This window comes from Fundulus heteroclitus, chromosome 12 (genome assembly GCF_011125445.2).
Source record: "Fundulus heteroclitus isolate FHET01 chromosome 12, MU-UCD_Fhet_4.1, whole genome shotgun sequence".
In the NCBI taxonomy this organism is placed as follows: domain Eukaryota; kingdom Metazoa; phylum Chordata; class Actinopteri; order Cyprinodontiformes; family Fundulidae; genus Fundulus; species Fundulus heteroclitus.
This window is the reverse complement of record NC_046372.1, coordinates 2,964,190-2,989,091: the sequence shown is the minus strand read 5'-3', so window position 1 is coordinate 2,989,091 and position 24,902 is coordinate 2,964,190. Positions and strand designations below refer to the sequence as shown.

At 42.2% G+C, this 24,902-nt stretch overlaps 3 protein-coding genes across 3 annotated transcripts; 1 reads left to right on the top strand and 2 right to left on the bottom strand.

Moving 5' to 3' along the window:
* Positions 1-495: 495 nt before the first annotated feature.
* On the top strand, positions 496-7,475 carry eif4ebp1 (eukaryotic translation initiation factor 4E binding protein 1). The gene is made up of 3 exons (XM_036143707.1): positions 496-980; positions 5,063-5,254; positions 6,925-7,475. Exons 1-3 carry the CDS (start codon positions 845-847, stop codon positions 6,954-6,956), a joined length of 360 nt encoding a protein of 119 aa, XP_035999600.1. The 5' UTR covers positions 496-844; the 3' UTR covers positions 6,957-7,475.
* A 5,054-nt stretch (positions 7,476-12,529) lies between these two features.
* On the bottom strand, positions 12,530-14,861 carry spaw (southpaw). The gene is made up of 4 exons (XM_012863406.2): positions 14,849-14,861; positions 14,098-14,547; positions 12,970-13,757; positions 12,530-12,886 (listed from the first exon to the last, which is right to left on the bottom strand). Exons 2-4 carry the CDS (start codon positions 14,384-14,386, stop codon positions 12,734-12,736), a joined length of 1,230 nt encoding a protein of 409 aa, XP_012718860.2. The 5' UTR covers positions 14,387-14,547; positions 14,849-14,861; the 3' UTR covers positions 12,530-12,733.
* A 1,279-nt stretch (positions 14,862-16,140) lies between these two features.
* dguok (deoxyguanosine kinase) lies at positions 16,141-24,349 on the bottom strand. The gene is made up of 7 exons (XM_012863587.3): positions 23,773-24,349; positions 19,266-19,375; positions 18,965-19,164; positions 18,514-18,661; positions 18,308-18,423; positions 16,738-16,837; positions 16,141-16,562 (listed from the first exon to the last, which is right to left on the bottom strand). Exons 1-7 carry the CDS (start codon positions 23,999-24,001, stop codon positions 16,536-16,538), a joined length of 930 nt encoding a protein of 309 aa, XP_012719041.2. The 5' UTR covers positions 24,002-24,349; the 3' UTR covers positions 16,141-16,535.
* Positions 24,350-24,902: the final 553 nt, after the last annotated feature.

Sequence of the window (24,902 nt, the reverse complement as noted above, 5' to 3'; positions counted from 1 at the left end):
GGTCAAATAATATTTGTTTTTGTTTCTGCTTTCAATCATCTTTTGGAAATGAGAAACAACCAATGTACATTTCAAACTGATTTTTTTATGTGTTCAGATTGTCTGTTTAGTAGGTGCCAAAGTCCAATGAAGTGGCTTGCAGTATATGCCAGTACACCATCACTACCAATGTTGTGTCCACGGTGCATGAGAGGGTTAATAGTTAGGACTAATGTTCATCTTAAGATTGCATTGCAGGTTACAAGAAGTGGAGATATTTTAAAACCATAACTAAACTACTTAAGTTTAATGCTAATATGAAAATAGTAAAAAAATAAATAAACAAAATGTTCTGTTTTCAGAAATGTGTATTTTGAATTCCTCTGACACAAACAGTTTTTAAGCTTTACCCAGTTATATTTACTTTTTCCACAAAAGCCCATATAACATGGCGCAACTCTCTGCATTGGCTGCACTTGTATGATTCGCCAGTAGATGGCGCAGTCTGTCAGTTCTGTCTGTCATGCTCAGCAAGCGTTTCCCCTGCAGCCCGTCTGTCTGTCTGAGTGTTGTGTTGTGTGTGCATGTGGAGGCAAAGTGTGCTGAGGGCCTTGCAACAAAGATCCTCGACACTTTGCGTGTGCGTGAGACGGGGTGCATGCGGGGATGTGAACGACCCAGACAACACGGTTCACTTGCACTAATGAGAAGGAGATATTTATTTTTAATTTAGCAGAAAGGAGCCATCCTGTTGAGCCAGAGCAGCCTCTGCCACTCGCTTTGTTCTGCCGAAAAAAAAAAAAACCTCTTGGTTGCTTCGCGTCACTCAGTGAGCCAGTTTAAAGTTCCTCACGGCTGAGCGAAGATGTCCACTGACTGCCAGAAGACGACCGCCACGGCCATCCCGTCGATGAGGAGGGTGACCATCAACAACGCGGATCACATGCCCCACGACTACTCCACCACCCCCGGGGGGACCCTGTTTAGCACCACGCCTGGAGGTACGTCCTGGCTCTGCGCGTCACATTCAGACACATACACGCTCCACCAGGGGTTTGCTTGTGTGGGGGCAGCCTCACGGACTACCTCCCCCCAGAAAGAGCAGCTTGCTGGTGGTCGTGCTAACTCTCCGCTGCTCTCAGCTGGTAGCTCTGCTGCAGCTAGCCGCTAATGCTAGCTACCAACAAACGCAAAGGGGGAGGAAAAAGTGTCTCTGAAGCACTTTATTGTTGTTATCCTTCTAGTGGGGGCAATTTATAGTTAGGGCACATGTTTTTCTTTAACTTGGATGTGTTAAAAGTTTAATTGCGCTTCGTGTCTTTTCTCGGGGATCTTCTTGATCGCAGCCGCAGTGTAGGCTGTGCTGCCCGAGTCACGTGACCAGAGCCCGAGGCGCAGCGTCTGGTCGCCAGAGGGCGCTGTTTCCCTGCAGGGTTTTGTTTTTAAACAGATTTCATCGTAAATCGGTAGCTCAATTTTTTTTTAATCGAGGGTCCGTTGAAAGTTTTTAAGTAGTTACTATCTTACCTGCAGTATAGATGGGCTCATCAGGAAGGCTGTCGCTGTACCAAGGATCTCCCCTGGACACAGTGCAGGTGGTGGGAGACAGGAGTCTAGCAAAAATACCATCACTGTTGGACAGTGTCTCCCACCCCATGCATGAAGCTGTTGCAGAGCTGGAGAGCTCCTTCAGTGAAAGACTGCTGCGTCCTAGATGCACAAAGGAGCCGGAGCGCAGACCTTTCCTCCCAGCAGCTGTTAGACTTTATAACCATCGCTGCTCCCGACAAACTTAAGTGTTTACATCCCTGCTGTTTTTTTTTTTTTTTTTTGCACCATTCTATTTTCATTCTTGCAAATAGTCTTTTCACACATAGATGCACATGCAAGTTTTGCACATTTATTAAAATCCCATTTAACTGCACACTTCTTAATTTTTTTAATAAGCTATTTTACCAGCTAATAATAGCCGTATGTTTCATTGTGCATATTTCCCCTTATTGCATAGTCTTTTATTCTTATTTTTGTTGTTCCATACAATGAAGAAAAATATAAAAGCAACACTTTTTCTTTTGCTCTCATTTTTCATGAACTTAACTAAAAAGACCTAAACACCTATGTCTCTCAAAAGTTGTTTTCAAATCTGTCTAATGGTGCGTTCTTTTTGCCTCTCAGGTCGGAGCTAGCGAGTCGCAGATCACGTCTTCTCCACCTCTTTGCGTTCCAGCTTCCCTCTTGTCAGCAGGAAAAAACGTGGATATTCGCACTGCTGTTGTAACAATGATGATAACGCTGTTTCAGGCGGTATTCTGTGCAGATAAACAGAGCTGAAACGTCCCGGTTGATGACCACTGAAAGGCAGCGTCTGTACGACTGACTAAATGTCACAGAAATAATAGAGAGCTGCTGCAAACAGTCAAAGTGTGAGGTTTTACTCAACGTTGCTGTGAGTAGCAGCCATCATGAATGCTGCAGCCGGGTACTTTCCTGTTGCACCGACTTTCCGACTCGCAATACCAACTTTATGGGTCGTTCAAGTTAAAATTTCCGACCCCGAGGTTGAGAACTCCGACTACCGAGGACAAATGGAACGCACCATTAATCTGTGCTGGTGAGCGCTTCTCCTTTGCCAAGATAATCCCTCCCACCTCACGGGTGTGGCATATTAGACAGCATGATTATTGCACAGGTGTGCCTTAGGCTGGACACAATAAAAAGCCACTCTGAAATATGCAGTTTTGCTTTATTGGGAGGGGGGCAGTATCTGGTGTGGCCAGCCCTTGCCTTACAAAACATTTCCTTTGCATAGAGTTAATAAGGTTGTTGAGTATGGTCTGTGAAATCTTGGTCCATTCCTCTTCGACGGCTGTGTGAAGTTACTGGATGTTGCCCATCCAGAGCATCCCAAACATGCTCAATGGGTGACGTCCATCCATCCATCCATTTTGTAACACGTCTATCCCTGCTGGGGTCTCGAGGGGTGCTGGTGCCTATCTCCAGCTGTCAATGGGCGAGAGGCGGGGTACACCCTGGACAGGTCGCCTGTCTGTCGCAGGGCCAATGTGTGACGTGTCCAGTCAGACACGTAAGCCACGTGAGAACCGGGGTGGTTTCAGCTGGCAGCAATTGTGTACTGATCCTTGCCACGTGGGGCCGCGCCTTATCAGGCTGCAACATGGAAGTGATGGTCGGGGATTAACGGCACAACGATGGGCCTCAGGATCTTGCCACGGTATCTCAGTGCATTCACAACACCGTCAATAAAATGCACCCGTGTTTATTGTCCATAACATACGCCTGCCCCTAGTCCTGCAGTCAGCCGGCCAATTGCACACTCCCTCAAAACATGTGACGTGTGGCGTGGTGCTGTGTGATGAAACTGCACATTTTAGACCCGCCCAATAAAGCAAAACTGCACATTTCAGAGTGGCCTTTTGTGGTGGCCAGCCTAGGGCACACCTGTGCAATAATCATGCTGGCTAATCGGCATCTTGATATGCCACACATGTGAGGTGGGAGGGATTATCATGGCAAAGCAGAAGGCTCACCAGCACAGATTTATGAGCGATATTTGAAAAAAAATGGGTCTATTGTGACTATATGGGAAAAGACCCTCATAAAAAATTAGAGCAAAAAACAAAAGTGTTGCATTTCTATTTTTGTTCAGTGAAATGTATCTTTGTGTCTATCTACATGCTTTTGTTGATGCTTAACTTTTTTGCTGGGATGTGAATTTCCCCAATGAGAGACAATAATGGTTATTCTATTCCTATATCCTACATATAACCGTTCCGTTGTGTCCTCACTTAGTATGAATCCAGATCCACTGGTCTGGGACTCTGAGGCTGAAATTAACAGCTAGTCAGAGAGGAAGTCCAAGTGCGAAGTGGACTTCTGCAGTCTTCTCAACAACTTCAGTCTCAAAAGTGTTATTGTGTTTTATGCAAATGGCATTTTAAGAATGTTAAAGCTGCTGTGCTGTGTGCTCCGGGTGATGATTTAGTGAGAAACGGATGATTATTTTACACGGTGCGCCACCCTCCGTCTTACTAGGTGAACTACGTGCTGAGAACAGAACATATCAAGCGCTTCTGGTTAGAGCAGCTATTTCGAAGGTGTCGCTCTCTCCTCTGTAAATAATTACTCTGAGCAGAAATGCTTTACATGTTCTGTTCTCATGACGTGTTTGGAGCCGTGGTGGCGCTCCGCACCCAAACGTTGTTTAACCATGTATATAATCAGACCTCTGTGTTTCGTAACTCCTCAGTGAAGCCTGACAATTGTTTAACAGTTCGTAATGGTGTTTTAAATAAGTCTCTACAATGTTTTTGAGATTGTAATAGCTTTTGAGATTGCAGAAGGTAGGGTGTCGTTGCCCCTCACAGACTGTTGGACCAACTATTCCTGACCGAGACTAAATCAAAACACCAGAGGAGTTTTCCACTGCAGGCAAGATATTAACTGCTTGTAACCTTTTAACAGAACCCAACTCCAAGACTTTTTTTTAACAATCCCTTTAACGTGACATGGTAACTTTTTTTTTTTAAAGGGCCACATTTACATCTTTAAAAGAAACATTTGCTCCTCAAGACTTTCTGGTAGATGCAAACAGTCTGTACATGCAACATGTCTTTTTTTTTAATATATATATATATATATATATATATATATATATATATATATATATATATATATATATATATATATTGGTCTTGAAGTGTACATCGTATAGCATTTAGCTAAGTGTAGAAATAGCCCATGTAAGCGGGGACACTTGCCGTGTCTTCCTCAGAGCGTACACAACATGAAATACAAGTCAGTCTAGCTTTCAACATACTTTTACCAAATTAACACTTTGTTGTATTGAAAGACATTAATCCTTTGAAATGACTCATATCAAGAGTCATTCAACAGGTTTTTTTTTTTATTATTTGGGAGGGGGTGTGCAGCTCAGAAGTTTGATTCCTGCTATATCCGCTGCCGTTCCCTAATCCCTGTTGTGCGCAGGCCGACCCATATGCTCACAGTCAGTCTCTTATCTTGCTCTTTTTTTTAATGGTTGTCTTCCTCTCTGGTCGGACAGGGACCCGGATCATCTATGACCGAAAGTTCCTGCTAGAGTGTCGCAGCTCTCCCTTGGCCAGGACCCCTCCTCGGGGTTTGCCCCCCATTCCAGGGGTCACCAGTCCTCCGTCCAAGGAGCCCAATGACAAGACCGTCAACGGGGAAGTTGAGAACAACAACTCCATTTCTGCTCCTGACATGAGCAATGCTGGTAGGTTGACGCCTCAGGAGAACATTACATGGTGCCTAAACCGTCTCTGAATTCTACAGTTTTCTCAAACTATGTCATCATAAGATGCAAGTCGGACATATGTTTAGCAGTTTTGACTCATTCAAGGGATTGGGCTACTTTTAGAAAGTGCTAAATACCAGTAAAGCGGAGCACTACTAGGTGCTAGTTTATCGGTGACAGACTCTGTGATTGTGGCGATGCAAAGAACGTCTGCTAAGCGAGGACTGGCAAACGCTTCAGCACTGGAACCAGTTTTATGGAGGAAAAGTTGATAAGTCGAGCAGGAAAATAAAACCATCATATGTTCATTATTGATCGTCAAATAGCCTGAAACATCTACAAACATGTATTATTGCAGTTTTAATGTGTGGTATCATACTATGGTGAGAAATGCTCATCTTTTCAGCCTCTGAATTAATACTTAATAGAGCCACCTTTCACAGTAACTTAGGCTGCAGGACTTTTTCGGTATGTCTCTACCAGCTTTTACACATCTGGAAACTGAAATGTTACCCATTGTTCTTTTCAGAATAGCTTAGGGTCAGTCATCAACCTTTTATTTGACCAGGATAAGACTCCTTGAGATCAAAAATCTCTTTTACAAGAGTGTCCTGACAACGAGACAAAAAAGTTAAGTATGTTTACCTTGTTCCCTGTCAGAGTGATGGTTAGATCAAAAGAGCCTGGTAAGGGATTTAAAGATGTTTGATCATTTTAAATCACATATTCCACTTTACAGAAAATAGTCCACAGGTGGAGGACATTTCAATTGAATTTTATTTATATAGCGCCAATTCACAACACGTGTCATCTCAAGGTGTTTTACAAAGTCAAATGTGTTCAAATCATTTAAAGCAACTACCAGCATGCCCAGGTTCCTTAATCCTGCTAGTGGACCACAAGATGCTAAAAGAAGCCTCCAAAAACGTCCCCACAAGAAATACAGCTGATATGAAAGTCGATTTCTGAACAATCCGACTCGATCTCTAGGAAAAACATTGTCAGAAACAACTTACACTCAGACCAGGACGTCTGATGTCTTTTTTTCTTTTTTTTTTTTTTAAGACAAATGAGTTACTCTGACACCAGAACAGACTACATGTTTGACATAAATCCAATACAGCAGCCCAGGAAAGAATCGCTGAGACCTGCTGTGAAGCGTAGAGGTGGAAGCATCATGGTTGTGTGGATGCTTTGCTGCCAGTGAACCCGGTTGATTTTACCACTATTGAAACCTCCAGTAATTTTACCAAGAAGCTGGTTGTGGAAAATGTGTCGCCACCATTAAAATAAATACATAAATAAAAGCTTAAGCAGAACTTGACCCTGCTACCATACAATGAGCCAAAACATGCCAGTAAATCCACCATGGATGGGCTGAGGATCAAGAAATGGAAAGTCTTAGGGTCAGTCAAAGCCCAGATCTTGATCTCATTTAAACGCTGTGTGGTGAGTTAGAGCGGGCTGAACAAGCAAGAAAGCCCTCAAACATCAAGTCAAAAACAACTCAAACATTTCCTCTGACATAATGGGTTATTTGTGTGTCCTGATTTTTCTATATGTTTTTTTTTCCCCAAACATGACTGCACCTTAATGTAAGGAGGATCTATGTGTTCTTTGAATAACATTTGTGCATCTTTGTTTTGTAGGTGATGACGCACAGTTTGAAATGGACATCTAGACGGAGCTGAACGAGTACTAAAGTGAGACAAAGATGATCAGGAGCACCTCTTTATTTCAATCGGTTTCTGAGACAACGATTCCCCTCGTCATCGTCACATTGTTTCAACATCCGCCATCGTTCACTCTCATTGGGTTGCTTTGTGCAGAACAAAGCTTTTCTTCTGTTTGCTTTAAGGCTCATTTTATTTTCCGACAGGTGAAAGTGTGCCTTCCTGTAGTGGTTGCGAGTTAAAAATCACCACTAAAAAAAAAAAAAAATGTCAGACCAACAATGCCTCCTCCATGAATAATGTGAGCATCTGAATATACACTCATTCCAGAAGTGCACGTCGCTCAGTGTGCTTTCATAATCCTGCCAGTTCTTTCTAGATGCTGCCTTCAGAGCTTACAAATGTTCTCCACCTAAAGTGTTACATAAAGTACGTGATGCTGACTTTTTTTTTTTTTTTTTTTTTTTGGATGTTACAAAACTATTTTCACATGGTTTGTGGGGTGAATAAAGGAAACACCAATGAAACAGTTTTGTCTTTATTCATTTTTCATTAAGCACCAACTTTTTTTGCTCCGGTCTATGAAAACTAACAGACGTTTGCATGATAAACACGTCTGCGTCTTTATACTCTGTGTGGTAATATACATTAAATCTCAGGCAACCTGCTCTGCTGGCTCCTGAACCTCCTGCAGCGCCGATTCAGCACGAGTCATTTCAGAGGAATTCCTCAAAGGAGCCACTGGTGGCTGATAACCTCGGCCAGCGGGCTGAATAAAGACAGGTCAATATACAAGCGTACGTAACGGGGAGAAACTCCCACCATTCAACCTTTTCACTCAAGATGTGAAGCCTGTTGGTTTCACTTTACTCAGATATATCCAGAGATCGTTTCCAGAAAATAATGCCTTCCGAATGTAAGATTTAGCATGAAAACTCCTAAAACTAGGTTAAACACAATTATATTCTTGAACAAATAAATCATGTATAGCAGGATGAAAATATTAACAATTAAACTTTTCTATCCACTTTTGTACTATGGCGTGTCTGCAAACCTAAGTAGAATCTCCTTGCTTTTTAATTGGCATTCACAGCATAAAACTGAACAATTAACAGGAAACAAACCTGATAAAAGTTTGCAGGTGAATTAATGTGTGAGCACAAATGAAGAACTACTTCAAATACCTATACACTTTTTTTAAAACCATGAGTAGAAAAATAAATCCTTTATATTGTTAACATTTGGATTTTTACCCAGTTGGAATAAAATGGTGCATTCAGGGTGAGTTAAATTGTAAGAGCTGCCAGATTTAACCGCCTATATGCCATCAAAGTCCAATTACACTTTTATCTCAAAGATCTGTTCACTAATTATGTGCCATAGTGTCACAACCTTTAATGTGAACAAACTGTCTTTTCATCAGTATAAATGCACAAATTGTTTACACTGTATACATGGCCTTGAAAAAGTATTCATACTCCCTTCAACTTCGTCACACTTTACTACAAAGTGAAACATTTTTTAGTAGGATTTTTTATATTACTGCAGCAGCATGTTGTGCATACTTATGAACAAAAAATAAAAATGATACATGGATTTAATAGTTGTTTTTTCCACAAAGAAGAAATTGCCTGATGTCCTTAAATAAATCCAGAACAACCACCTTTAAAAGTCTAACCTCAGTATAAATGTGAAGCAAACCTCTGAAGGCCTCAGAGGTTTGCTGGAGAACATCAGCAGGAAAACATCCTGAAGACCAGGAAACTCAGCTGACAGGACAGGAAGAATGTTTCTGGGAAGTTTAAAGTTAGGGTTATACCTTTTTTTTTTATAAAGCTTTAGAACATTTTACACAACAGTGTTCAATCCATCAATGAAAAATAGAGAGAGTATGGAACAACGGCAAAAATAACTACTAATGCTCTCCAGGAAAGGAGAGCATTAGTTACAGCAGTGGCCAAGAGGTCCCTGCTGAGCTTGGGTGGAGGAATCTGTCGACAGGACACTCAAATATTCATGCATTCCTGGTTTTCGTGGACGAGTAGCAAGAAGAAGGCTTTGTAGTTTTCCACAATCCACGTAAGAGATACAGCAAACATGTAGATAAAGGTGGTCTAGCCAGATGAGACCGAAATTGAACTTTTGTTTCTACTGAAAAATCAATAAGTGGTTGGAATAAACATTGTATTTTACCCTGAGCATGCATTGCTACAATGAAATTAGATGATGTGGGGATTTTTTTTCTTTAGCGCAGGAAAGCTGGTCAGAGTTGAAGGGAAGATGCAGGGAGCGAAATATGGGGCATTTCTGGAAGAAAACCTGATAGAGGCTGCGAATGGCCTGATACTGGGGCAGAGTTTCACTTTACAGCAGAACCTTAAACAGGAAGCCCACACCATACAATAGAAAGGCTTAGGGCATGTACAGGTGTTAGAATGTCCTAGTTAAAGACCTAAATCCAATGGAGAACGTGTGGCCACACTTGAAAATCTTTGTTTCCATGAGCTCCTTGTCTATTATGACAGAGTTTGAGCTATTTTGCAAATTTTAGAGATCATGAGACTACAGAGACTGGACAACAGACAATAGATTTAACAGAAAAGAAGGGGCAAATCCACATTTTACGATTTTTCTGTGGGAAAAGCGTCATTTTAAGTTTATGGTGAACAATACTATTTTTGTCACACTTCAGTTGTTTGGCAATATTTGGCAAGAAGGTATTTCCTTGTAGCCTGAATTATGAAGTCAAACTTGCATCTGGCTTAGTGGACTGACATGTCTTTTCTAGCCTGGAGTGTGGCTCAGAGACACGTTTTGCGCAGCCTGATCAACATGAGTAAAAGAAAAACAGAGAACGCTTCAGTTACACTTATTTTAAAAATATTTGTAAGGGACATTGTACATTTTTGCATCTGTCACGCCCAACTTTTGCCATTGTGAGGAAGAAAAGGTACTTCTTATCTTTATTTTTTAGGACTATTTCTCTTAAGAAATAGGGGTTGTCAAGGAGTACATCATTCTAAAAGTTTCAGTGTAAGATTATACTGCTGAACGCAGCATATATGTAATTTATGCAAGATAATTCATTGAAAATGAGTTAAATAAACATGCCCCCCCTCCCTGTACAGTAGCGTCCTTCTGCAGGTTCTGCGTCCATTTCTCTGCGTGGCTTTGTTTGTTTGTGTCACCTCTGCTTCCTGACACTCCATCCCCCATTTCCAAGATAAACAAGCACTGCTGCCTTCTTCCCGGTCCATTGATCTGGAGAGCTATCTGTAGTTTTACCCGCGTGCCTGTTGTTCACAATCAACAAAAGAAGCCTGTCTGAGGGGGACAGCTAATGACACCTGTAATGGGTGTGCCGTAAAGTGTCTCAGATGTGGATTGGCGGGGTGAAAAAAGGTAAGTGCACTAAAATGTTAGCTAGTTAGGAGTCAGCAAATTAAAAGTGTGATGACTATGTGGGTGATTATCCGTTAACAGGGTGAGAAGAGATGATTCAAACAATATAACAAAATCTGAGCTGTGTGTTTTTATTCTGCCTCCTTTAACTGATGTTACGGCTGCAGGTCTCTAACTTTGTATATATTTTGGTTCATTCTTTGCAAAACATTTCAGTCTCAGTCAAAGACAATCTATGAACAACAGTTGTCATGTCTTACGACACATTCTCCACATGATTTATGTTTAGAGTTTAGGGAGCATCCATCAATAGCTCTGTCTGTTTGTTTACTGCTATTGTCCTGCTGGAAGTTGAACCTCCACCCCAGTCTGAAGAACATAGACAGCTGCTAACTTCCTCCAGGATTACCATGGAGTAATATCCATTCATTTTCCAGCTGAAGAAAAAGCATCCCCACATATTCACACCACCACCACTGTGTTCTACGGTGGGACGGTGCTGAGGAGTATCATATGCCATGCATGTTTTAAAAAAAAAAAAAAACAAGTAAACTCCTGTTTCCTCTTCCACGTGTTGCTGTGTCCCCTGCTTGGCTTATGGCAAACTTTGAACAAGGTTTCAAATATTAGCTTTTGTTTTCTGACTTCTCTATAAAGGACAGATTTTTGACATTATCAATCTTGTCAACACATTTTCTGACCTGAAGATCTCTACTTTTATTTACTTTTGGCCTCCTGACTGTTTCTTTTTTTCAGGGCTCTTGCCCTTTGCATGTTGATTTAGGGGCGTCTCTTCAGGTTTGCAGTTGTACCATGTAATTTCCATTTTCACATGATGGGCTGATCACTGCTCTGTGAGATGTTTGAGATGCTTTAAATTTTGTTTTTAAACGGAAACCTACATCAAAATCTCCCTGCTGCATTCCTCAGGCTTCACGGGGCTTTTTGTTCAACAATATTCTCTAACAAACCTCTGAGGCCTTCACAGAATAGATGGATTTATACTTAGATGAAATTACACCAAGGTTGACTTTTGGACAATTTGGTGACAGGTGAAAGAACCTAAATGCGACGACTTTCTTTTATGAGTCATGAATCCGAAAGTATTGTTGTTTATTTAGGCTAAAAGTTTTAAAGCACTTGAATATTTAAATAAAGAGGTCCCCTCGAAGCCATTCTGTGATTGTGTTTAAGCTTTCTAAATTCAGTGAGATAAAATAAGTTGTATGTATTCAAAAACTCCTTGGTCAAGAAAAGAACATGTAATGCAACACTTTTGTCAAAATAGTTTTATTATAGTCTCTTAAATTTTATATACCAAAATATACATCATGTTTAAATAGACAAAATATTAACATATACATTGCGTCAACAATATAAAACAACAACTTGTTCCAACAGAAAAATGCTTTCAGTAGAAGGTCATAACTAGAAATGCTTAGTATAATATTTTATTATTACCATTTATCGGAGAACAAAAAAAAAAAATAATAATTAAAGTTTAAGCAGACAGTATGTCTTTTTTTTTTTTTTTTTTTTTTTTTTTTTAACCAGGTAAACCCCGTTGAGATCTGGATCTCATTTTAAAGGGGGACCTGGGCAGAAATCTGCAAAAACACTACAACCTGATTACAAAAATAAAACCAATTAATACATATGCACAAATATAAAACAATAAAAACAATTTAAAAGCAGTGACACTGTTTCATACAAGCTTGTTGTCTATCTTTAAAAACCGCTCGAAATAAGTCCAATCAAATAGTTTCTGACATCTTGAGCTCAGACTGGAGCTGATTCCACGCTATAGGAGCCCACACACTGAATGCTTTCTTTCCTTTATCAGTTCGAACACGAGGAACATGTAGAAGGATAAAGTAATTTGAGCGTAAAGCATGTGAACTACTAGATCTATGCAAAAGAGAGCTTAAGTAAGTTGGTGTTAGTCCAATAGAGATTTATATATCAGGATCATCAAATGATTGTTTCTCCGAACACTTAAAGGAGGCCAATCAGCTTTTGCATACAAATCACAATGATGTGTCAAATGTCTACTCCCAGTTATAAACCTTAAAGCACAATGATAAACAGTATTCAAGGATTTCAGACATTTGGTTGAAGCATTCATATATAAAACATCTCCATAATCCAGAAATGGCAGGAATGTTGCTCGATAATAAAACCCAATCTTCATTTTCAATGTTCGTAATAGATTTGCTATATGATTTTTAAAAGAAAGTTCATTATCTAGAATAAAACCAAGATATTTATAATTACTAACAAACTCAATTTGTGCACCTACTGCAATGGTAAGGAACAGAGGGATTTCTGGTAGTTTAGCAGAGTGGGAGAAAACCATTGCCTTAGTCTCGATGATGGTGGGCTTCTAGTGGCAGCCGCACTCTTCAACGATCATGTCCTCGTGGTGCCGCAGGGTTAGGTCGTCGTTCTCGTAGTACAGCATGGAGAGCGGGGTGAGGCGCGTCGGCACGCACGAGGGGCACGACACTCTTCCAGGGTGGTGGTGCTTCAGCAGGCTCTGGAAGTTGGCAGAACAGTCGGCATCAATAAATCAGCAACTGGGCAACCGGGAGGAGCCCAACTGTGAAGTCATCGTCTCACCTGCATGTAGGCGTGGTTGGTGGGGTTGAAGGACTCGTCCAGCGGTGTGGGACACTCTCCCTCACAGCGATAGGCGTTGTAGCGTTTCGGATGCACAATCCACTCGTCCCAGCCGATGTGGTCGAAGTCTACCCACATGTCCACCCTGCGACACAGCGGTCCCTGAGCCTGCTCCGCTGCGGGGCCCACGGTGGGTGAAGCCAGGTCCGTCACTCGCAGGGCCTCCATTCGGTTCCTCTTGTGGCGCCGGCTTTGATTGTCGCTCTTGACCCTGTTGGCCGTCGCGTACTTGGAGTTCTCTACAGTGTGAAGGAGACTGTAGGCTGCGGGGGCATCCTGGGGCAGGTTGTGTTTGGAGAAGACAACCATCATCACCCGATTTGTGGTTGGATGTTGCACTTTTCTGTGCCTCGTTCCCCAGCTGCCCTCATCGCCGGCGCCGCTCCCGTCGGCTTTCTCGGGCTCCCCTGAGGACTCTTGGCTCAACGCCTCATCTCCCTGGTAAAGCCAGTATTTCAAGAGAGCTGTCACATTAAATACCTTCCAGGAAGACTTTGTGCCGCCCGGCGTGGTCCCAAAGCTCCCCAGGAAGACAACCTCCTCCTGGCACGAAGCTCCGTCCGGGTCACAGCTGTGTTTCCGGGAGTGATATAAATCCAGAGAGGCGCGCTGGGCGGCAGAGAAAGCCGGGAGTCGGATCTGAAGCTCTGCCAGCTGGATGAACTCACCGGTGGGGATGGAGGACATGTCAAACGTGACCGTCCATCTGTCGCCCACTTGATGGCAGCCTTAAAGAAAAGGCAGGAGAAAGAGAAATCAAAGTCTGACCCGGCAAGCCCGAGTGGACGTGGAGTGGCCAGGCCGCTGGACAGATGTCAAAACGCTGAAGTGAGAGGGGAAACAGGATGTGTATTGGACCCCCCCTGCACAAACCCGTCTGAGGGCTAATATACAACTGCCCCACATAAAACAGAGCCGCCTTTAAGGTCCAATAAGCATTTTGACACTTGCTGGGTCGTAAAAAAGGGAGGGTCTGATAACATTGATAAAACCCCAGCTGCCGGACGATAGAAACTAACAGCGAGTGTTTAGCAGGGCTAGATGTATAAAGGAGAAAAGTTTACCAACCTTTGGCCACTAGGCTCAGGACGGAATCAGAGCTGCGAACCGACGCCTGGTCCCTTTGAGCTGCTGGAAAGGTGCCGACAGCCAGGGAGGCGATGGAGTCGGCAGCGCTGAAGGAGCGGTACAGCTGCATCATGTACAGAGGGTATCTGCCGTGATGATTAGTTGAATGATTTCTGGGAGCTGAACTCGTCTCCAGGTGTGTGTGATGTCTACGGGCCCGAGCCGAGAGGACGGCTCCAGAGGAGCAGAAGGAGAGCGTGCAGAAAACAACCAGGACCCTGCTCTCCATTTTAGCTGAAAATCCGCAAAGATCTGCCGCGGTCCGTCCTTCCTCCAGCTGCTCTCGGGCACAAATGATGTTGTGTGCAGATGGAGCTGCAGACAGGCCTTTTATAGTGGACAGCTGCCCTCTGATGACCCCTGACCACTGCAGGCATCTTAATGGCCCCTCTGATCCTCAGAGCACATCAGAGGGCCAGAGAACGGGGACTTTTAGCCAAGGTCATTGTCCTGTCAGCTTATCTTTTAAATATACAACATATAAACAATTAAACACTAATACGTAGCCTACACCCTTTGAGTCCAGATACCACAGAAAACAACATTACCTGCAGTGACTTGAAAAAGTGTTTATTATTTAAACCTCTCAGCACCAGATCAACCATAAAGCCAAGGCATTATTGTTACGTTTAACATTTCCACAAAAGAAAATCGGAAAACTGTGGCATGCATATTCTGGATATTCGATTACCTTTTTTCCTCTGATGCCCCTAAATAAAATCCAGTGCAACCAGTTGGCTTGAGTGGGTCAACAGTGTGTGTCATTTAACAGCAGCAGAAATCCAGCTGTTCTCTGGAGGCCTCAGACGTTTGTTACAGGACCTGGGAGGACTAAATGCATCATGGAGAACGGGGAACAGAGCAGACAGGGCGGGGGTAAAGGTGTGCGCATGTGTGTGTGTGTGGGGGGGGGGGGGGGGGTAGGTTATAAAAAGCCTTGTTATAAAACAATATCCCAAGCTTTGAAAGTCTCACAGAGGTCCGTCCAATCAATCATCTGAGAATGGAAAGCATAGTGTGACTACAAGCCCAACCTGATAAACTGCAGGGACAAAATATTTACCTTCTCAATGATTTCTTGTTTTTTATTCTTTTTATCACACTTAAATGTTGCACATTATCAAACATGCTATATCCGGAAACCTGAGTGGATATAAAAAGCTATTCTTATATTAGTTTCATTTACCAAGAGGAAAAACGGCTATCAAAACCAACCTGACCCTGTGTGGAAACGTTATAGCCCCATAGACCTAATATCTACGGACTTTGACATCACTGGAGAGAAGTTTTGTCTTCAAAAAAAAATTTTTTTTTTTAAATATTCAACATTTGGATAGTTTTTTATTAGAGTTCTACTGAAGGTCATGACAAAGCATTTCAACTATGGTAGTTAAATCTGGACTCAGCTCCAAAACCTTCACTTTGGTTTTTGATGAGCCGTTCAGAGGTGGACTTGCCGCTGAGCTTTGGGCCATCGTCCTGCTGCGTAAGTCAACTACGGCTAATGATTTGATGATGTTTAACTTTTTGGGTTGAAAGCAGATTACATGGTTACATAAATCACAGAAAGTGTCCGGGTCCTGAAGCAGTCGAACAGTCCCAGACCATCACACTCCCACCACCACCCTGCACTGCTCCTTTAATTTCTGTTTTATGCCAAAGGTAAAGGGACCTGCACCGTTCAGAAAGGTTTACTTTTGTCTTGAATATTATCCCATAAGTCTTGGAAACCATCAAGATGTTGTTTTTTTTTTTTGTTAAATGTAAGACAGCCTTTGTGTTCCTTTTGGTTACAGCAGTTTTCTCCTTACAAGTCTCCTTTTGATGCCTTTTTTTTTTGCTCAGTCTGAAGACTCTTAACTTTGTGGTTGTAACATAAAAAATACGGGAGAAGGTTTGATGGATGTGAAAAGTTTGTAATGGCATTGTGTAAAGTACGGAGCAAAGACGTTGAGAATTACTTTACGAATAAACCGACCTCTGGAAATTTACAGAAAACATTTTTATTTAGTCAACAAGGTGTAAGAAATCCACACATAATACAGATCCAGGGTAAATCTTATGTGGCGCTGTTCACAGTATTTCTTTAGCTTATGGACATTACTTGGTATAAAAACTACTGGACTCCTCTGCATTCATTCAGATGGGAGTATATTTCACAGTTCAAGCATTCTGGTACAGACAAACGACCACAAACAAATGTAACGGCATCTTTAGAAGTGAAGCATAAAGATCAACTCTGTGCTTCTTAAATAGGGGAGACATGCAAAGATAGCGGCGTAAAAAATAAATGTTTCCTGTTACTCAGTCTTTACATCTTTTGGGTCAATTCGGTGTCTTTTGTGTCCCTCTGTCAGCGGCTGTTGATGAGTAACTTCTCATAAAGCGTTGAAGAAGTTCTGCACCTGTGTGTGTTTGTGAAAAGGTACTTTAGCATCACAGTGGGTTACAAACATTAAAACACCAAACACTCAAAGTACAACCGTTAGTGAATTCATAAGATAAAACACATTAAAAAAAAAACCTGTGTGGCTCACTGACGTACAGCAGCCATTAATAATTCAGTCAGATGAGACGTACCTTTGTAATAAACAGCTCCCGCGCCTCGGGGTCACTCTTAAACTCCAGACTGGCGTCCAGCTGCAAGACAGGGATCTGTTTCAACTTTTCGAAGTGTATCCTAAGGGGAAAAAAAGAGAATTTGAGGAAATTAAAGCAATGGTCTGAAACTCAAACCCTCGAGGGTTGGTGTCCTGCAACATTTCCGTGTGTCCATTGCCCTACACGGCCGATTTAAATGGCTAAACTTCCTTACTAGAGTCTAGTTCTACAGAGCGCTGCTAACGGGCGAATATCTGAGTCTGGTGTGTTGAGGCAGAGACGCGTCTAAAAGTTGCAGGACACCGACCCTTGAATGCATCATTCTGCACAGGCATCAGCAAAGTCTGACGTCGTGATCGCGCTCGAAGGTCTTACTCAAAGCAGAGGAAATTCAAGTTGTACAAGAAATTAAATATCTTGGTCATGTTAAAGAACATCAAACATTATTCGTTTAAATCTACATAATTGTAGGCAAATCCAATCATCGCTGTCAGCCAGATATTGCTCTCCGCTCCCTGATTTCTCCTCAAACTGATTACCGTTCCACCAGCTGGTCACCGACAAATATGGCCGCCATATATGACTGTTAGCAAGTTCTTCTCCTTCCATCGCTGTCTCAGTGTTCAAAAGTACAGTATGATTAGATTACTTTAAAGAAAATCAAGCTTGGCTGTTCCATTTCTACGATTGTACGGGGACCAGCTCCACCCCTTTAGGGCGGCTTTATCATAAGGCATCAGGCATTAGTGGAAAGGCAACTAGAGTCTTTATGAGGGGCAGCTGGTAGACGTACAACATTCAGAGATGTGGGTTGAGTGGAGCTAATGAAACTAGGAGTTGCACTGCAGCTGCAATAGGAGAACGTACCACCTTCAAGACATTTAATGCCTTAAGAGGAACCAGATACGCCATTCTTAATTCTTTACTAATATGTATTATACTTTAATCAATATTCTTTTTTTCCCCTCTCATTTGTGCTGTGAGTTAGTTGTTTGCTGGGGACTGCAGACGTAAAGCAGCCTGTAGGCTAATTCTAGCATATTTACATTGATATGATCATTAATATGTTGTGTCCCTTTAAAGAAACAAAACAAGAACTGATTATTCCCGAATGGGAAAACATTGCAGAAAGTTGCTTATCTTAATTGTAATTGGTGAAGATCGGACCCAGCGGATCAGCTTAACACAAATCCGAGGCCCTTCGTCAGACAGCTAAAGCCAAAACTGGGTCATAGTTTTGGCTTTAGCTGTCTGACGAGTGGGCAAACATTTTTCCCACAACAACGTGAGAGACCGATACAGAGAAGGGCTTCTTCCTGGTTGCTGCTGCTAAAGGAGCCTCTACAAAATAACAGGGTGAACCTCCATCTTCACACACTGCTTTTTTCTTTTGGGCTTTTTTGTGAACCCGAGGTCAGATTTAAATCCTTTTAAACCGAGCGAAGACCAGATCGTTTCTATTATGTTCTAACAGGGTAAATGAGAGTTTTGTTTTACCGCAGCAGTGTTTATATATTTATTTGCCACAGACACGAGGCCTGTTTCTTACTCAGTGCTCTTCTCTACCAGCCACTTCTCATGCTGTTTATGGAGCTTCTCCAGGTACTCCAGCTGTACTCCCATCTCTTCCAGCCTTCCCCGTAGCTTCAGACGCTCCATGCACTTCTGAGAAACGACAAAATGTTTGTCATTCCTTTGCAAGGTCTTGTTTTCAGAGCTGTAAGATAAGAAAAAAAAAACAACTTACGCTCTTACCTTGGGTGAGGCTCTGAGATAGATGATGCCCTCCAGCTCCACCTGGTGTCCAAACTGCTCCACCAGAAGGGAATGCCAGTCCTGGTAGACCGCCCATTCTGTGGCGTTGATGCAGCCCAATTCAAACAAATTCAGAGCAAAGATGTATCTGACAGAAAGGAGATTAGGTTAATTTTAACTATGCAGAACAACACATGTCAGATGGATCTCACTCTTGTTGCACCTAAAGGAACACAAACATACAAAACTTGAAATTCAGAGTGTTGCTTCAAGAACTAATAGCAGTAACATTATAATAAGCAACGTTATTGAAAGTGTGACAGGAACAACATCCACCCCATGTGGGTCCTGACTCTGAGAGCTACAGGTTCCTTACAGGACCGTAAATTTAAGCACATAGACATGGGTGAGACGTGCTGCAACACCTTTTCCACTCTCTCTTCCTACTCACCTGTCACTGTAGACCGAGCGCTCGTACACCTGGACAGGGGGTCCCTCCGAGCTCAGGAGACGAGCTGGAGGGGGCTGAAGCTGTGTTCTCAGTCGGCTCATGCAGGAGTACGTTTGAAAGGTGTAGGACCAGCGCTGGGGGTCCTGGTACATCATCTGCAGCAGGTTGCTGACCGTCGTCTGGGGTGAAGAGTCGGTTTCCTGGCAAATACACGGAGGGAATGTAGCCTTGTCCTGTCCTTCATTATAAAATCTGCTCAAAGAATCGAATTTCATTGGGTCTAGATCAGAACGAGATTCACCTTTGAGGTCTTGCCCACAATGTTCTGCCACTTGCTGACAGGCTCTGCCATCACCTCCCAATCCGAAGAAGCCGACTGCAGGAGTTTTGCAAAAGTCGACTTCCCAACAGCTGTAAGATAAAAGCACATAACACAGAGGCAATTACTCTATGTGACGTACATCTATTTGTATTTATTCAAAAGCACCTGTACACAATGCAGAACTGTCACCATGCTACTCCCTTCACCAGGTTGACATATTCCTGTACATAAGACACGCTGCAACATGGGTTCTTCACTTTTTTTGCGATGCCTGATGTAAGTGTGAATATCACCTTGAATATCTTCATATTTATCATGTTCCAACCACTACCCTAAATACGTTTTATTGGGATTTTAGGTGACATACCCACAAAAATCCACACATAATTGTGAGGTGGAGGACAAATGATACCCAAATTGTTGTTGAAATAGTTTTACAAAAAAAAAAAAAAAAAAATCTGAAAAGTGTGGCGTACATTGTATTTATTTTAAATTTGTTAGCCACGATTTTGTGTTACAGCGCTCACGGCGTGCAGACATGAGGTATAGATATATAAACAGTATAGTATGAACATGTCTATGGAGGACCAAGTCTTCCATATCTAAAAATAAATACAGAAATAAATAAATGCTCAATAAATAAATAAGCATACAATTAATTGCCACCAAATTAATAAATGTAGGTAGAAATTAAATTATACAGTGAGACATAAATGTATATATCTCTTTTAATTAGCTTATTTATTTATTTGCCTTTGTAATAATTACCTTATTTATTTATTGTGCGTTATAATCTTCAACTTTATTTATTAATTACTTATTTTTTAAGTATTTATTTATGTGCATGTTATAATATTTTTGTCTGTTTTATTCTTCCTTTGTATTTTTTTACCCTATATATTTCTGCCTGTCCTTTTTACATTTCTGCCTGTCCTTTTTACATTTCTGTATGCATTTCTGCCTCATTATGCAAATGAGGAGGGGCTGTGTCTTAAGGGCTCAACTTCTTCCCATTGGTTGGTTAGCATTTTACTGCGTCGGTCAAATCTACATGGCTTTCCCCCGCACTAAAGCTTAAGTAATGTCAAACTTAGCAGTCAGACGTTCAGTGTCAGACCTCTTAAGGGAAGCTGCTAATAGACTGGAAGAATTAGAACGCTGTACATTTGGGATCTGAAATGTTTTTCGGTGGTTTCAGATTCGGCTTTCCAGATCAATAACTCATCGGCGGATGATTTATTCTACAAAACAGATACCTCTCCGCAACCACCGCAAGGCAGACACTGAGCTACAACCGTAGTTTCCTCAAAACGAGTCTCCCATCGCGCTGGGTGAATTACATTGGACCCAATGCAGAGCTCGCTTGATAAGAAAATACTGTAGTTGATTATAAAAGGCACAATATGAATTATCAGATTCACATCCAGGCAATAAAAAGCACTACAGATTATCATTATTCTATCCATGTTGGTCTAATTTGTGAAGGAGGCGGAGTTTCATCAAGCCGATCCAACATTTCCCCCTCAGCTGCAACACTTGGGGTTCATGCTTCGTCTTTAAGCATGATCCAGCACCGCAGTGAAGTTGGTTTGAATTTGGATATTGGACATTCAAGCTCCACGGAGTCAGCAGGATCTAGCTCATGGTTAATCCGATTGAGGGACTCCGATTTCGGCCAGCGTCTCTCAGCTGCTCCCTCCTCCCACACGCGGTGGTGCAGTTAGAGACCGTCAAAAAACTTTTGAACCAAGCTCTCTTGAGAAATAAAAAACAATAAATGTATTATCTTGTGACCAGCTAAGATAAACTAATATAAATTGATGTCAATAGATAAAATCTGTAAGGCACATTTGTTTTTATTCATTTTTAAGCTATTTTCAATTTTCAAGACAAAAATTGGGACTTTTCCTTACAGATGTTTTTTAGTGGCTTGATTTTATATTAGTTTTGTCATAGGTGGTCACAAGATACGGAATTTATTGACTTTTGTTTCTCAAGAGTGCTTGGTTTTTTGACGGTCCCTAAATGCACCACCGCGTGTGGGAGGAGGGAGCAGCTGAGAGACGCTGGCCGAAATCGGAGCCCCTCAACCGGATTAACCATGAGCTAGATCCTGTTGACTCCGTGGAGTCAACGGGACTTTTATAATCAACTACAGTATTTTCTTATCAAGCGAGCTCTGCATAGGGTCCAATGCAATTCACCCAGCGCGATGGGAGACTCGTTTTGAGGAAACTACGGTTGTAGCTCAGTGTCTGCCTTGCGGTGGTTGCGGAGAGGTATCTGTTTTGTAGAAGAAATCATCCGCCGATGAGTTATTGATCTGTAAACGCCGAATCTGAAACCATAAAAAAACATTCAGATCCCAAATGTACAGCGTTCTAATTCTTCCAGTCTATTAGCAGCTTCCCTTAAGAGGTCTGACACTGAACGTCTGCCTGCTGAGTTTGACATTACTTAAGCTTTAGTGCGGGGAAAAGCCATGTAGATTTGACCAACGCAGTAAAATGCTAACCAACCAATGGGAAGAAGTTGAGCCCTTAAGACACAGCCCTCCTCATTTGCATAATGAGGCAGAAATGCATACAGAAATGTAAAAAGGACAGGCAGAAATGTAAAAAGGACAGGCAGAAATAAATAGCATCACAGAAATATATAGGGTAAAAAAATACAAAGGAAGAATAAAACAGACAAAAATATTATAACATGCACATAAATAAATACTTAAAAAATATAAGTAATTAATAAATAAAGTTGAAGATTATAACGCACAATAAATAAATAAGGTAATTATTACAAAGGCAAATAAATAAATAAGCTAATTAAAAGAGATATATACATTTATGTCTCACTGTATAATTTAATTTCTACCTACATTTATTAATTTGGTGGCAATTAATTGTATGCTTATTTATTTATTGAGCATTTATTTATTTCTGTATTTATTTTTAGATATGGAAGACTTGGTCCTCCATACATGTCTGGGGTATTTAGTAATAAGTGATGAAGGAAGAAAATGGGTTGCGATACTGCAGATATTGTTTTGTATCACAGCGTTGTGACTGACTGCTAAGGCTGTGATGTGCCCATCGTTTTCATCAGAGTGACGGCTCGGGGGAAGAAGCTGACTTTTGTGAACAGGGCTCTGTAGCGCCGACCTGAAGGTAAACAATCTGTGTGCAAAATGCAGGGATGTGTGCCGCCCTTTTGCTAAAACCCAGACCTGTACAAATCCTGGCCGGAGGGAAGGTCAGCCCTGGTGATCCTTTCTGCAGACCTTATTGTTCATTGCATTCTGGACCTGTTCCGTTTTTTTGTTTTTTTTGTTGACGAGTCAAACCACAAAGTGATGGATGAACACGGGACAAAGTGAATAACGCCAGTGTAGAAGATCACCAGCAGCTCCTGTGAAGGGTTGTATTTCTAGAGTCGCCGCAGCAAGATCAGTCTCTGCTGGGCCTGCTCCAAAACAGTGTGTGAGGACCAGCTTAGGTCCAGAGGAGGGGTGGTTCCTAGAAACCAGAAGTGATCAACAGCAGACAGAGTTGTTGAGGATAGTGGGGGAAGGCAGCATGGGGTGTTCCACCATCATCTCCACAGTGTTGAGCGGTTTAACCCCCAGGTGAATGTGTCCACACCTCTGGACCAGCCGATCCGCCTCCAGGACTCGTCACCATCCTGGATCAGACTCATGACAGTGGTGTCATCTGCAGACTTCAGGAGTTTCACAGCTGGGTCTGCCGAGGTTCAGTCAGTGGCGTACAAATAGGAGTGTGGCGAGAACACACCACTGGGGGGCACCAGTTCTGATGCTTTATGTACAGGAACAGACACAGCAGCCTCACCTGCTGCTGGTCAGTCAGGAAGTTTATGATCCAACCACAAGTAGAGGTTTAAGCTGGGTGACCTTCTGCTGGAGATTGTCTGGGATGCTGTTGAACACGCTGCAAAAATATGTAAAAGCCATATTTATGCAGCGCACAACGAATAGATGCACTACCGTTGACAGATTATCGCGTCTGAGCTGTGAATCCCTGCAGCTCCTCCAGAGTAACACCAGTCCTCTCACCCTCTCTCTGTCCAACCTGTCGGTTTAGGTGCACGGAGGTTATGCATTTGCAGCACGCTTTTCCATTTTCTGATGATTGCTGAGTGCTCTGTGAGATGTTCACAGCATAAAATATATCATTCTATAACCTAGCCTTAAACCTTATCGCTGCAGTTTTAAAACCTGTGTACCGTTTTCCTTTTACTTCAGAATTAGGCGCTTTGTGTCTGCCACTCACACAAAATCCCAACATATTGGTATGTGGTTGGCACAATGTTACTGAATACTGTTGCAAAGGCAGGGCATAAAGCTCTTTACAGTGGCTGTTACAGCCTTTTACACTATTCATTCATTCAGGTACCATAGCCTTTCCCTGTACTGCCTTAAGACCCAATCACAACACACACGCTATACAACCCAAACATCCAGAGATCTTACCAATGTTTCCCTCGATAGAGACCCTCCTCACTCGCGACGCAACATCCGCAGATGAACTTGAGTGCTTTCTAAAGCAGGAAACACCTGGATTATTATCCATAACACTGCGGCTGGTTTCCCTCAGAAAGCACCGTGTGGACGTAAAGCTACTAAACTGTGTCCGACCAGCTCCTTTAGAGTGAATTTCAGAAACACGGTGCAGCGTAAGGAGTCGGCGCAGGCCAGCCATCACCACACACTTTAATTTTTTTTAAAAGACAGCAAGCATTTATACACAGCAGTCGCTCCCCTGCCTGCTGTCGATCACTGGAAACGTCGCCACGAGATGAGCTCGGGTAAGCTAGCTCGCCGCCTCATGCTGATGTAAGGTCAGCTGCCGGTGCGAATTACCGAATAACTGCTAAAAATGTCACGTTTCTTCCGACATAAACTGTATTTTTTACTGTTCAGACGGTTCCGGTGGCGATGAAACTTTGGTCTCACAGACTGTTCACCTTGCGAGCACAGTTCTGAATTAAATTTGGTAACAAGTGCCGGAGCAGACCTCGTCCCCAGACGCTTATCAGCGTAGCGTTAGCAACGAGGTGTACTTCCGGCGTAACACCGTGGACCTTCACAATAAAAGCCGTTCAAAAACGTATTTCCACTTGAAGGAAATGTGTATTTGTTGATGAAAATACGCCCCTGTAAATACACAATGACTAAGAGGACACGGGGGGTTGCATAAGCACATTTCAATGTTTCAGAATATCATCCAAAAGTTTATTTGTCTCAGAAAGTCAATTCAAAACGCAAAACTAAACGTCAAAATAAAAACATCCAAATGTCGCATTAATTTCTATTCAGCAACCACTAAATAAACTTTATTGCAACTATTTGCCCTCAGAAGTCGTTAACAGAGTCCATATGTGTGTTATTTAATCTCATATAATATTATACTATTCTGTGAAGGCCTCAGAGGTCTGTTAGAGAACATTAGTGAAAAAACAGCATCATGAAGACCAAGGAATAACGCAGATGGGTTAGAGAAAAAGTTGTGTTTAGGCAATAAAACAGCATCCCAAGCTTTAAATACTCACGACACTGTGAATCTAAAAATTGAAAAGGTACCAAACCTGCCAAACCATGCC